Genomic DNA, 14,091 nt, shown 5'->3' on the forward strand with positions numbered 1-14,091 from the left:
AAGATGTCTGCAGGGAAGTTCCACCTGCATGTGAGGRAGAACCTCTTYCCTGTGAGGGTGCCAGAGCCCTGGCACAGGCTGCCCAGGGAGGCTGTGGAGTCTCCTTCTCTGGAGATCTTCCCAACCCGCCTGGATGCCGCCCTGTGCCCCGTGCTCTGGGTGTCCCTGCTGGAGCAGGGGGTTGGACTGGGTGATCTCTAGGGGTCCCTTCCAACCTCAACCATCCTGTGATTCTGTGATAATCCTAAGAGACTCTATTGCTGCCTGCATCCTGACCTGCATGCCTAGCATGTCTTTATGTTAATAAAGCTCATGTTTGCTTTAAAAGTCAGTATCAGACTCAAGGTTTTTTTCTAGGCAATTTGAACTGTTCCTGCTTAACCTACTCTCGATTAAACTGAACACTACTCTGAAATGAGAAGGTCTGGATGTAAAAAAAAAAAAAATCAGGAATAAGAAATAAATGTATGTGTAGACAAGCCCTTAGGCCGCCCATGTAACCCAATGGTATACCTCTATTCACCTCCTTCTCCATTTCCATCCTTCTGTCATCCTAGTTCTTTTTGTGACGGCAGTTGGATGAGCGTGGTGGGACCTCCATGCTCTGCTGAAGTGAAGCAGGGCAGCAGCCCTGCTCAGATGGAGGCAATTTGCAGGGCCAGGGCCTCGGGCAGTGCTCCCTCCGGAGGTGCGCAGGGCCTGCTCCAAACTGCACACCAAATACTGGACTCCACTAGTGTAATGTTTTACCACTGAAACTCTTATTTCACTGGGAACTTACCCAAAGCTGTGAAACGAAACAAATTGCAGGAAATGCAGTTTGCAATTATTTGACACTAGAAGTTAAGTTTAAGGAAGAAATGGACTATATATTTTATAGTCCATTTTACCAGTACTGTGGTTTGGGAATTAGCTCTGTGAACACCAGCTCAAGACGGAACATGAAAAGAGATGGTCAAAGAGACTTGATTACTTCCGTGCTTTTGARTGGGCTGGGCCTGTAAATACAGATCACTCTAAGGTGTTCAGAGAATGGCTGCCCAACCTCAGGGGGTTTGGTTGGTGACATTTGGGAAGTTGGCAGCAGTCAGAGCATTAGGTTTATCAAAGGGAAATAACTGTCTGTCTAACCAGCGTAYCTTCTTGTGGCAGGGTAATCGGTCCTGTGTAGGTCCTGCTCTCCTGTGCACATACACTAGCAGTGGCGTTGCAGAGAAAACTCTTCCCTTATTCAGTTTAATTCTGCCTTGCGGCATTTTTCAGTCCTACCAGAGATCGGGATTTAATACAGTACTGAAGCCTTCTCTTTCTAGAACAAACAAACATCTAGAACAAATAACATTTGAAGGGCTTGCCTGATGTGTCTGACCTAAAATGACTTAAAGCTTCAACAAATCGTATGTCCTACACTATACAGATAAAATGTTTTGCTTCTGTTCAAAAGATATAAACACACCTATACCTGCTCTCTGCAAACATTTGAGCGGTATTTAGCTTTTTATACGCATATGATACAATACTGCTATTGGCTTAAGTCAATCTAGGACTGCTGTCACCAAAGGACGCGCAGATGTAGCCCCGCTAGATCCATGTTCACGTGGCCTCTTTCGTGCCGGTACCGGTAATGAGGCGGTTGTACTAACATTCACGTGGTAACTGAATCAGCTCAGTCATTTCACAGGAAAAATAAATGATTTGTAAGAACTTGGTGAGACGGATCAGAGCCGGACTGATTCACCACGTGCTCGTTACTGCCAGCACGCAGGGAGGCAAGTGAGCTGCAAGAAAACCATGGGAGGAGAAGGCGATGTCCATCACTGCACATGGGAACAGATGCGGTGGCCARCTTCCCTTAGGACATTCCCAGTTGATTTGGTTTATAGTGGAGCCCCAAGAACACCTGAGGAGAGGGTGAAGTGCAGTTTGGAGGGAGAAAACGACAGGCGGGAAGAAGGTGGGAATTCTCACACCAACTTTTGCACTGGAAGAAAAGGCAACAACATAAACTACGGCATAGGTATCCTATGGAAGTCGCCTGCTACACACTTCCACTGGACTGCGTGTGTTGCACACGTCAGGCACACAGAGGAATTTCTCCAGGTTGGTGTTTACCTTAGTAGACGCTCTGCCTGCTCAGAGCCCCCAGAATCCGTCCCTTTGGAAATTGGTTTGAACTTACAAAATTAAGCCATGAAATAGGGTTAATTTTGCCAGGCAGTGGCACACTGGGGACTAGGCTTGGTCCTTTATCAGCATGTTTTTAATGCTTATTACTATAAGATCTGAACCGGTCAGATTCAGAACACAAATTGATAAGTATCTTGTAACTTTCTTGTAAAATTAGGAGCTCTTTTAGAGGCAGGAAACAGAGACATACCGTAATTTGCTCAAGATCACATAGGGACCTCACTGTAGAGACAGTAAGTAACATATTCTGTATTTGGTGTGCTCTAGTAAGAAAAAAAAATGCTTCTGGGCTTTAAGTAGACCTTGGAGGTGGCTCTTAATATGTCTCAATTCAGGGAATTATAAGCATTAACATAAGCATTAACAGAGCATGACAACAACTCATCTCYCAAATGCTAAACTTTAAATACGCAAAATATTAATCTTTTTAAAGATCCAGATTTGAACTTTTTTCTTTTGCCTAAGAGAAAAATACAGTGCTTTTTTTTTCATAACTGCTTAGGAACTACCGATTTTTGCTAACATTCTTGCTGTGCAATAACAATAATACTAGCTCTGCATTCAGGAATTTAACTGAGAAGTATTTAACGATCTCATGCATCTCGTTATCAGCTCCGTTTGGGATAGTAGAGAGCTGTATAAAGAAAAAAATAAAAAGGCAAATACAAACAGGTGGATGAAGCACTTTGGAGTGCACGAGAGCTCAGCGGTGTTCGCTGCGGGCTCGGGGGGTTCCGCGCGCGCTCCCGGCCGGCTCTCCTCCTGCTTCCCGGCGCGGGCAGCCGCATTCCCAGGCAGGCGCCGTCCCGCTGCTGCCYGCGCCGGGGACACCTGCAGACACTCCGTCTTGGCCAGGCCGGGGAATTACGCTGCTAGGAATTACGCTGTTAGTCGTACAGGCTGTGAGAGAGCTCTGCCAGCTGAGCCTTATCTCCCCATCTGGCTGTGCGAGAACAAGTCCCGCATGAGTCACGTCCACCTCACAGCCCGTGCGCGCAGGAAGAAGTTGTTTTTCCAGCTGGGTCCCGCCGATCCCAGCGCATAATTCTGCCTTTCTCAGAGAGCTTCCTCGCTCTCGGATGCGCGTCTCGGGGTCGAGCTTTGCTCGCTGCCTGCSCCACGGCATGGAGCCGGGTGGCAGCTCGCGTCACCTGTGTCGTCCCTGGGACCCACATGAAGCGGCACTGTGAGCCCAGTGGCATCCGGCCTGGAGAAGCGCTTGGGAAYAACCTTGCGAATGGGGCAGGAACTGGCTGGCAGAATGAGTGGGTTTATAGTTATTTGGTGTAGATAAGCCATGTGAAGAACTGGTCGCTTGGTGTGGAAATCAAAAAAAAGGGACTTCCCCGCCCAATTGCTTTCGTTCAGAGGAGTATTTTATTTGGCTGTGCATGGCAAGCCACAACCTTAAAAACACCTAAATCCCAAATTAAATAAAAAACAAAAGCCCCACTGTGAGAAACAACTTTGAAATCCACTGTCTCCAATTACTATTGTAATACCCACAGTGATGCCAACCACCCCTCTACACAAACTAGCGTATGCACATAAACCCTAAATCTGATCCATCGGATCAGGAAGTTCAATTTAAAAGTCAGCTCAAAGCTTCCTAGGGCCCCTGTGCGAATGCAAGCCCTGTGAATTGTAACAGTGAAGTTAAGCAGACCGAGGCAAKGGTAAAACAAACCTCTAGACTGTCATTAAGCAGCGTAACCAAGGGGACTTACTCTAAAATATGATTGTCAAGAAATCACTTTCCATTAATGATCATTGCATTCTGTGCCTCGCAGTTGCTTCTGTCTTCCAATATGCATTTAACAGCCCACAGGACGTTGTGGCAATCCACGTTGGAAGCTGTAGGCCATATCCTTACCCTGCCGGCACTGCTGCACAGCTCAGATGTGTAATGCTAGGCTTGGATCTGCCACGCGAGGCCCTGATCCCAGGAAAAGCTTTGGCTAAACTAACCTCCGTGCTTGCAGCTCAGCTTGCACCCAAGGCAGCAAACGCCTATCAGGCCWGCCCGGGATCTGCCCAAAGGACCAAACTGCTGCATAATGGATTAGAGGCTTCTCGTAAACTAGTACAGAAGATCTGGAAAAGACTCCTCTGTATTTTGGTTGACTAATACTTTCCATTATAAAGGACTSTCTTTGGGAAGTRTTAGCACCTCTGYTGTTTGCAGCAGGCCTTTGATATTTAGCAGGGGAAATCCCAGGGGCTATAGTGGTACCTCTTCATTGCCCAGAGAAACGTGACTCAGGTTCACCTGTACTGTAAAGCATTAGAAAGGCTGGGGCTTGGATTCATGAACAAAGGCAGATTAAAATCAGGCTGCCACCCACATCTGTCTGGCCTGCCCCCGCTGCGCAGGTGGCTCCGCTGCTCCTGAAACATCAGCTGAACTGCCACAAATTGGAGTTTGGCAGGTTTAGTAAGAGGAAAACCTGCGCACTAACCTCTCAGCTGTCTGCAAAGCACAAACATTCAAGTAGGGACTTCTAAAGCGAAGAAAAAGGTGGGCAGCAACGGGAAGGATTTTTTAATACCTTTCGGTTTTCATCTGCCTGTAGTTGTGATGGGCCTTACTCCTTCTCCTGCTAAAAACTGCGGAATGGTGTGGTTCTGAGGTGCAGGTTGTGAAGCCAAAGCAGCAGCGAGTCTGTTCCCTGGAGCAGGGAGGGGAGCAGGGAAGGGGCTGCTGGTTCCGAGGCGCCCCTATCCCAGCACACAGTTGTCCCTACAGTGTCCACGCAGCTGGGATGCGACAGCGGCAGGCAGCCAGCTCAGGTCAGGCTCTGCTGSAGTGAAGGGCCGGGTTTCTGCAGAAAAGGCACCGTGCAGCTCCTGCCAAATAAAGGCGCCGCGGAATCCCTGGCTGCCCCACGCTTACACGAGAAGCTCATTTCCATTTCAGATGACGCATTTTTGTTCGTCCTGTTCCCATCCTGGAGTATCGCTCCCGTCTTTGCCGGCTGGGGACTCACCCCTTTGCAGGCTGGGCTGCCAGTAGCAGCTTGTCCACACGGAAATGAGCGCTCAGGATGTGCTGATGGCGCAACGCTGCTCTGCCAACGCGCTGGGAATTGCTCTCAGAGGGGCACAGCCAGCCAGGCTCTGGGAATATTTCTGGGTCCCCAAGGGAAATTGGCTTGTAATTGCTAATACATTGTAAGTTAATTTTCTAGTTGGCTGAATAATACCTTTTCACGTGTTCAAGTCTCAGATATTTTAGTTGGAGAGCTCATTGGTTTCTCATTTTCACTGCGATGAAAGATGCCCATCTTTTTGCTATATTCTTTATACAAAAAATAATTAAATAAATATCTTTGCCAGCTCTGAGCCTAACAGGTGAGAACAACCATAGCTAGGTGGAACTATTTCTGAAAATAAATTAAAAAATTTAGGCCCACTTAGCTATGCTGCCAGTATCTTTCATTTTCTTGCAAGTCATTGTACCTGTAGCACCCAACAATAGCTGTAAAATTTCARTTATATCAAATGGTATATATKTTTTAAAGTGAGCTCTATCAATATTTATATTATTATTTACACATAACATTTTCATGTTCATAACAATACATTGTAGTTTTAAAGTCTCTCTAATAACTGTTGAAAAATATTTGAAGTTACTAAATTAAGCTAAAAATCTGTCTAAAACTTTGTAAGTTTTATATATAACTATTTCACAAGCTGTTATCTGTTTTCTAATAAATAAGATAGTGAGCTAATCAAATTTTTATATTTATATTTATATTATTTTTATTTTTATTTTTATTTTTATTTTTATTTTTATTTTTATTTTTATTTTTATTTATTTATATTACCTACCAGTTAAAACTGTTTGTCTAGTGCATTTGCTCAATGCTTTTCCCTGACAACTATACTAATTTAAAAACAAATATGAATATATATCCATGTTATATATTATATATGTTATATGAATATATGAAATTTAAAACTTTCTTATCTAAAAGGCTATAAATGCAAGTAATGCATAATAAGGTGCATCATGCATATATTCTCTAAGCACATTAAAATAACTGAATATGAAAGCATCCAAAAAACACACAGTATTATATGTACATTTTGACAATCCTTTTATGCATTTTGTTTTTTAAAAAAATCTTCATCTTCTGAAGATGCTACTTTCCATAGTAAAATCCCCCACAAAAAGGGTTGGTTTCTAAAATGTGATGTGAATTCCCAAGCCCAGTTCCATTCCTACTAGTTTTTCACTTGCATTCAGTGGTGTTGCCTCATCACCTCCACTGAGAATGAAAGAGCTTTCCGAGAGCTCGGCMGCAGCGTGCAGTTGCGAGTACACGGGCTCCTCTGCGCACGGCTCCGTTTCCACCAGAACATTTTCTTCRGTAGCTTGAGACCACGGCTGAAGTTGTGTGAAAGGCTCTTCTACAGCTGAAGTGTCTTTTTTGCAAGAGTCCCCTCTTCCTCTTGCAGGACTATTTGGCCTTACCAAAGACTTCTTCATTTCCATCTTCTTATTAGGAGTCTGACCTAAACCTGTAACCGCATTGCATACTGCTACATTCAGTTTCGCATATCCCTCCTCATCTTCTTTATATCTAAGGAAATAAAATTGAAAATATTGAAAACACAGGTTAAAAAATTATTTTTTTATAGCAGAAAATGAGTACAACATCCAATTAATGAAACTGAAAATGTTGACAATTAAATGCTGAATCAGATTGCTAGGCATTAGGTTGCACTCAAAAGACACACTATGCAAAGACACACGGGTAACAGAGCTTCAACAAGTAGTTTTTAAGCATATATACATAACTGAACAGAAGAGATAGTTTATATTTTATTATTTATTATTTATTATTTATTATTTATTATTTATTAATTATTATTTATTATTTATTATTTATTATTATATTTTTATCGTTATATAATTTATATTTTTTATTATTTATTATTATATTTTTTAAACAATTATATTTTATTAACCAGATTTCTTTATTCCAAAATGGAGAGTGGAAGCTGTTCATACCACAAAAGATATTGGTATGTAGAGCAAGTCTCCCCAGCTTAAACTGTCAACAAATTTCTTTCAAAAAAATAGGTTAAGAGAATTTTCTAGTGATAAAAGTTATAATAGCGGGCTTTTTTTCCCTTGAGTCAACTAGCTTTACACGAGGCTTTCTGTCACCCTTATGAAACCTTAAAAATAACTTGTTTTATGCTTGGAGCATTTAAAGCTGAATCAAACTTAAGACAACATTAAATACTTGAGTCCTCTTAAACAAAATCTAGAAGAAAAGAGCATTTTATTTTATGTTCTGAAGAAGAATCAGCTGCTAACATACCTGAAACGAGAACGGCAGCTGAGTTTATGAGCGTTTCGAAGATGCAAGGTCAACGTATAACTCCAGGAAAAACATTTTTGACAGATGTGGCATTTGTATTTCAGAACACCATCACGCTTGGAAAGAWATGGTAAAGTCATTTAAGGCTAGTTCACATATATATATATATTAAAAAAAAGTATTTTTTGAAATGGGGCAAAACACACTAGGTCAAAACTTTCTTGACGCTAACTTCCTAAAAAGTCTAAAATTTGATGGGTTTTAGGAGAAGTTTTAAGGAATCCCAATGTATGTGGAAATCTCCTGGACAGTCTTGAGTACTACAGATGTCTTCAGTAAGAAGGTGGTATATAACTTCCACTAAATCATATTTGTTTTATAATATAGTGGTGATCATAGCTCAGAAAGYTGAAAAAAGAGGCAACAAAGACACACAAACTATAGCAGCCAAAAATGTATTTTAAAGCTGTACCCAAAGACTTGCCCAGCTGAAAGTGTTGCACGCTTYACAAATTTTGCAGTTTCTCTGGTTTGGTGTAATGTATTAGTTCAATGGAGTGGAGTGCCAACATAAGGAGAAAGGTGACATTGGATTCTAATCCCTGAAATATTTTGATTTTGCAGATTAGGATTAGCAGGATTAGCATCTAAAGGGGGAAAAAAAAAAAAGAGTGAGAGGTTGGCCGGAATTCAATACTGAGCATGCAACTGCATGCACTTAAAAGTTAGCRCTCAAAATCTATAGGTAAGCATGAGTGAAGTATTTGCATAAGGCTTGAAAAAGAACTTTTTCAAAAGTTCTAAAAGTTCATGTACAAATAAACACCTGATTTGTGGCTAAGTGGCATATTTCATGCATTCACATGAAACTAAACACACATAAACTTGAAGCTTCAGTCTCGATCGTAGCAGTATATTTTATTCCTGTGTTTAAYAGACCTACCGCGTGTGCTCTCTTGCAGTGCCATCTCAGAGTCTGCAAAGTCCGTGAGGTAAAACCACATCCTTCAACATCACAGCTGTAGGCATCTGAATCATTGTGTGTTTCAACATGTTTATGCAGATCGTAAGCATTCTTAAAACTAAAAACAAGGTAAAACAAATAACAGATATAATAGTACAGAGGAGTAGTTTTGTGGTTAATGTTTAGGACTGTGAGGAACTATTTTTTGGCTCCTACAATGACAAGTGAAAGCTGAACATGTGTAAATCATTTCTCTTCTCTACCTCAGTTTTTCCACCTGTGAAAAGGGGATAATACAGACATCTCTTTGATGTGCTCTGARTTTTATTTTCCATTCCTTCTTTCTTCCCACACATCCAGACCATGTCCAAATCTAGCAAATTTTTCCCCAGCCRTATTGCAAAACATCATTCTTTGTTCCCTGTTCACACAGAGAAAATTCTTGTCTGGGAGCTGGACAGTCACTTCATCCTCTGWGGTCTTCAAATTCAGTTTATTTCCTTCTGTCCACCCACAGTGTGAACACAAAAATACTTGCCCATTTGTTCACTTTATCCCACTTCCAACATACAAAGGTTGAACTTTCCATCTTCTCTGTTGAAGTCATACATAATTCTACCAGTGTTTGTATATGCAACTGAGTCCATCACACCTCAAGCCCACTTTCTATTTCACTGCTGTTAACTTCCATGTGATGAAAGCAGAAAAGAAACCACCATGAAAAAAACACCACAGAGGACAGCAAAAAGTGTAGCGAGCCTGTGGCAGGACAATCACTCCAAGGAGAAGACTGTGACTCCCCCAGGAAACAGCCAGCAATCTTTTAGAAAAGCAAGCCAAACAGTTTAAGGCACTGTCGCTACATATCTCAACTTGTCGTGATGACCATTTGATAATACACATACCCTTGCTGAGAAAATTTACTTTTTAACACATCAGTCCTATTTCTACCAGAAGTTTATGAACTGTTTCAACATCTGAAGACATCAATCTGTTTGATTTTTTTTTTTTTTTTGGAAGAGTTTACTATAGCGGTTGAAAGCTTTTCCTATCCTTACTAACCCCTATATAAAACACCAGTTCAGTTTGGTAGTTCCCTTTACTTAGCTAGAGCCGCAGACCCTCTTACCCGCTCGCACAGAGGTGACAGGGGAAGGGCCGTTGGTCACAGTGCCGGAATCTGGTGTGCGCTTTGAGTGCGGAGACRCTGGCGCACGCCGCGTCGCAGAGCGGACACGTCACGCGGCTCACTGCAAAGACAGACCCTTTCAGCTCTCTCTCACAGCATCTCCAGGATGGTCAGGCTGCTATGGCTTATGGCAGGGACATTTTAATAAACACTCATATTAAAAGTTCATATTAAACTCACAGACTGTCATACGTACAGATTAAAAAAAAAGGAGCTAAAAGTGGCATGGAGACATAACGAAGATGGTAGTCAAATAGTAGTCAATACTGCAATGTTTCAAACTACCTTCCAAAAAATGAAAGGTAAGGGAAAAAGATGAAAAGATGTAGAGGATCATGTTTCACTCTCTAGGCTCTAATAAGAAGGATGATTATCTTCTTGCCCGTGGCACTTGGGGAGGATTCCTAAAAGGTGGATGTTGCCTGAAGGCCTTCTTGACAGGCAAGCCCTGGCAAATCTGCTTCTGGTGTTTAAGGTATTACTCCCCTAAGCAGGTGGCAGAAGGACTGAGTGTCTGCCCTCCACCTCCCCATTTCACACTCGGTATATTTGCTTTAAGTATAATAGTGGTAGGTGCTTGCTGAGATGCCAGACTACAAACTGCCAAGGCYGAGGCAGAGGGGCAGGTTTATTCTGGTAACTTTGCAGCAGGGCAGAACCTCTGGCAGCTTGGCAGCCAGCTCTGTAACCTTTTAAGCTGAGCAAATGCTTGCTTTGCTACATACAATGATTGCAATGGGAGGAATCACAATAAAAAAAAAATAGGATGCAGGCAAATCTGATATATACAGTGCTTTGAAACAACATACTGTTTTATAATCTGCCTAATGCGTTACAGTTGGCCATTGAAAAAAAAATGGAGTTAAAACTCTCATATATTCTCAGAAAAAAAAAAAAGTAAATATAATGTGCTGTATCTTCTCTGGAATTGCTCCCTGTATAGATATTTTCCCTCAAAGCTTATCTTAAATCAGACAAAACATATTTTCCCCCCGCTTCATGTAGGAAACTAATACAGAATATCTTAATCTAGAAAACTACGCTTGTGAAGTTCGACAGTTGCTTGAAATGATAGTAACAGACTATTCACTTTTTGTTTTTCTGATGTGTAAACGTGTCCAGGTGAGGAATGATCTCAGAATACCTGCAGCACTCTACATTCATATTGCATTTTATTTCAGAATAATTTATTCTGTTTAGGTAGCCTATTTGAAAGAAAATGTCAATATTTATCTGTGCCAGAAAGCTATTATTAAATCTGCTGGGTAAGAATMTGAGAATGACTGCACTAACAGATGAGTGTGCTACCAAAAAATTTAAAAAATGCTGAATCATGAATTGGGTAAATAAGAGAATACAATATTTTAAAAGATTTAGATTATGCCTAAACAGAGGGATTTAGGCCGGGATCCCAGACTCCTCAGCCGATTTTACATTCAGCTGCTTCCCCGTGGCTTACTGGGACACTGGTTCATATTCTCCTTGTTTCTAGGTGTAGCCACCATCTGATTTTCCTGGCTGTGAAGACAGGTTCTGAATTACCAGGAGACCAAGGGAGCAGGGCATATCGCACAGTCCACCTATGACAAATACTTATGTGCAGCCAGAATGTCCAGAAACAAATAGTTCAGTTAGCTATGTCCTTTATTTAAAGTATCAATTCATTTTAATGTGTGTTATGCTTTAGCTAAGAGAATCAGCATATTTAAATGGCTTCACTAGCTAACAGAAACAAGTTCGAACAGATTCCATTTTCTATCCAAAACCACCTTGACACAAAGGAAGAAAATTAACCTAGTACACAAGACAAAACAAAAATCTCTATTTTCTCATAAAAACACGGAAGTATTTTAGTCAGATGCATGTCAACTGTAAAACCATTTATGTATAAAAGTAGTCTGCCCTAGTGGCACACAGTAAGTACCAAAACAAATATGCAGTTGTTAACCATGAAGGTATTGATTTGCAAACCGTGAAAACCAAATCTTGTTTGAGACTGAAAAAGCAGAATGTGCCCTGGGTGAGTCTGTCCCAAGCTGCCTCTGTGCTCACAYAGCCCACATGAGTGCCACCCAGCTCCGGCTACCCAGCTCAAACATCCCTCCCCGCTCCCAAGGCAAAGACGCAGCCACCTCTTGGCCTCTCTGCTTCCTGCATGTCTGAGAGCAGCATCCCAGGTTTTCATGTGCTTAGMTGCTTTAGGATTCTTTCCCAGCAAGTCATAGCTGTTGCAGTACAACTTGTGGGAATAATTTGGGGACCTTGGGGAGACTGTGGTTAGGTCAATGAAGGGCTGCAGCATTCGAATGAGGCTGACTAGGTACTGCAAAGTGAGCAAAGTTGCATCCCAAGCTACAACGCAGCTTGGACTTTAACCACATCCCTAGTTGTGAGGGCAAGTCAACATGGATTCAAGAACAAGCATCAACATGGGAAGCTACTGCAGAATAGAGAAGCTCACACAGACACCCCTCCAAACATTTTTATTGGAAGGCATGAAGAAGTCCGCTGGTTCAGAGTGGCAATAAAATTTCTGCTTTCTAGCAGCTGTAACCCAGGTGCTCTTATTCTGTATATTAATTTTCTCAGCTGATATAAAGTYACTTTATTAACTCTGAGTAAGTCAGAGAAAAGCATATTTTATTTTTAAAAGCTGTGACTTACCATGTCCCCTCATGTGATCTCGTAGCAGCCTTTCGTTGGCGAAGCGCTTGTCACAGTTCTGGCAARCAAATATTTGTTCTGAATTTAAACAGAAAATATTTAATGACAATCCAAATAATTAATTAAAAGTATATGASTAAATTACCTATTGCTGCCAATTTGGTGAATAAACTAACGCAACACTGAGACAGTTTGGGTATTCTTTCCATGACCAATACACTTCACCCTTCAGTTTAGGCTCAGTGAARAGGATTCTTCACTAGTCATTTAATTTTTATCTCAACAGGATAGTAAGTTGTGCAAAAAACGCCAGCAGTTTGAAATTTGAGCTCTTATATCAATAGCCTAGAATGTTTCCCTTTGGCAAAATCCAAAATTCCTAAACATATKCCAAGCATTTAAAAACAGAAGAAAAAAAAATCAGGCTTTTCCGTTGCTTTTTAGCATATGGGAAAGTATGATATGGTTTGTTGAGGTAGGGAATGTTCTGATGAAGAAAATACTTTCGTCTGAAAGTAGTTAAATGATCATTGTGCTTACTTGCAGAGATTTTGTAATCCAAACCTGGTTCTAGTGAAAGTTGTCTCTTCACAATCAGCAGCCTCTCCCACTCGTAGGCAGTTTCACTCTATCGGTGGAATGCCCTGCTCTGCACGGAGGGACGGGAGGCAGCGTCGTCACAGCCTGGCTGCGGTTGGAAGGRACCCCTAGAGATCATCCAGTCCAACCCCCTGCTCCAGCAGGGACACCCGGAGCACGGGGCACAGGGCGGCATCCAGGCGGGTTGGGAAGATCTCCAGAGAAGGAGACTCCACAACCTCCCTGGGCAGCCTGTGCCAGCGCTCTGTTACTCTCACAGGGAAGAAGTTCTTCCTCTCATGGAGATGGAACTGCCTGTGTTTCAGTTTGTACCCATTACCCCTTGTCCTGTCACTGGTCACCACCTAGAAGAGTTTGACCCCAGTCTGTGGTGGTGCCACAGCTGCCAGGTGAAACACAGATCTAAGAGTGGTTTGGGTTTTTTTGTTTTGTTTTCTTTTGTTCTGTTTTGTTTTGCTTTTCCTCATAACACTAATCCACCAGAACTGCCAAGGCAAAAGAACTTCCATGACTTATGAAAACTGGCGCTCTTTYGGAGTTAACACTGTTGTCAAGCAACTGGCTCATATGAAAAATAGCAATATTTATTAAATGTGTATTGTAACCTATCAAAATCTCTTAAAAGAAATATAAACAAATAAATAAAGCGTATCCACTTACGATCTTCTGAAACTTGTCTCTTTGCATGATCAAAAAATTTAGTGTTGTTAGAGAACATTCTTCCACAAGTTGGACAGGCCACAACTCTTTCTTGCGTGTGGGTTCTTAAATGATCACACAGCTTGTTCTTWCCTTTAAATACTCCAGAACAGTCTAAACCAAAAAAACAAAAAATAATAAACACTAGTACTTTCCTTTTTCTTCAGTACAAAAAGAAAAGGCTAATACATATTTATGGCTTACTGATACATAATTAGGAAACCAAAATTAAGCATTTTATAGTGAAAATTATCACTATTGCAAAAATTATGTGGCATTTAAAGCCACAAACGTCCATTCTAAAGTCAAAGATTATTTCTCAGTAATTGGAATTCTTCAAGATATGCTGCTCGTGCGGAAAAGAGAAGAGAAGAGAAGAGAAGAGAAGAGAAGAGAAGAGAAGAGAAGAGAAGAGAAGAGAAGAGAAGAGAAGAGAAGAGAAGAGAAGAGAAGAG

General features: G+C 41.5%; 1 protein-coding gene across 1 annotated transcript in view; it reads right to left on the bottom strand.

Moving 5' to 3' along the window:
- Positions 1-6,313: 6,313 nt before the first annotated feature.
- LOC112959090 (histone H4 transcription factor-like) overlaps positions 6,314-14,091 on the bottom strand; it is a 16,586-nt gene continuing 8,808 nt past the window's right edge. The window contains exons 5-10 of the mRNA XM_026053042.1: positions 13,598-13,750; positions 12,338-12,415; positions 9,614-9,734; positions 8,464-8,602; positions 7,521-7,636; positions 6,314-6,773 (exon numbers count right to left, since the gene is read on the bottom strand). Of these exons, the coding sequence (XP_025908827.1) occupies positions 6,374-6,773; positions 7,521-7,636; positions 8,464-8,602; positions 9,614-9,734; positions 12,338-12,415; positions 13,598-13,750 (1,007 nt within the window). The 3' untranslated portion in view covers positions 6,314-6,373. The remainder of the gene's footprint in view (positions 6,774-7,520; positions 7,637-8,463; positions 8,603-9,613; positions 9,735-12,337; positions 12,416-13,597; positions 13,751-14,091) is intronic.

This window comes from Nothoprocta perdicaria, unplaced genomic scaffold (genome assembly GCF_003342845.1).
Source record: "Nothoprocta perdicaria isolate Ctin4 unplaced genomic scaffold, notPer1 scaffold_96, whole genome shotgun sequence".
NCBI lineage: Eukaryota > Metazoa > Chordata > Aves > Tinamiformes > Tinamidae > Nothoprocta > Nothoprocta perdicaria.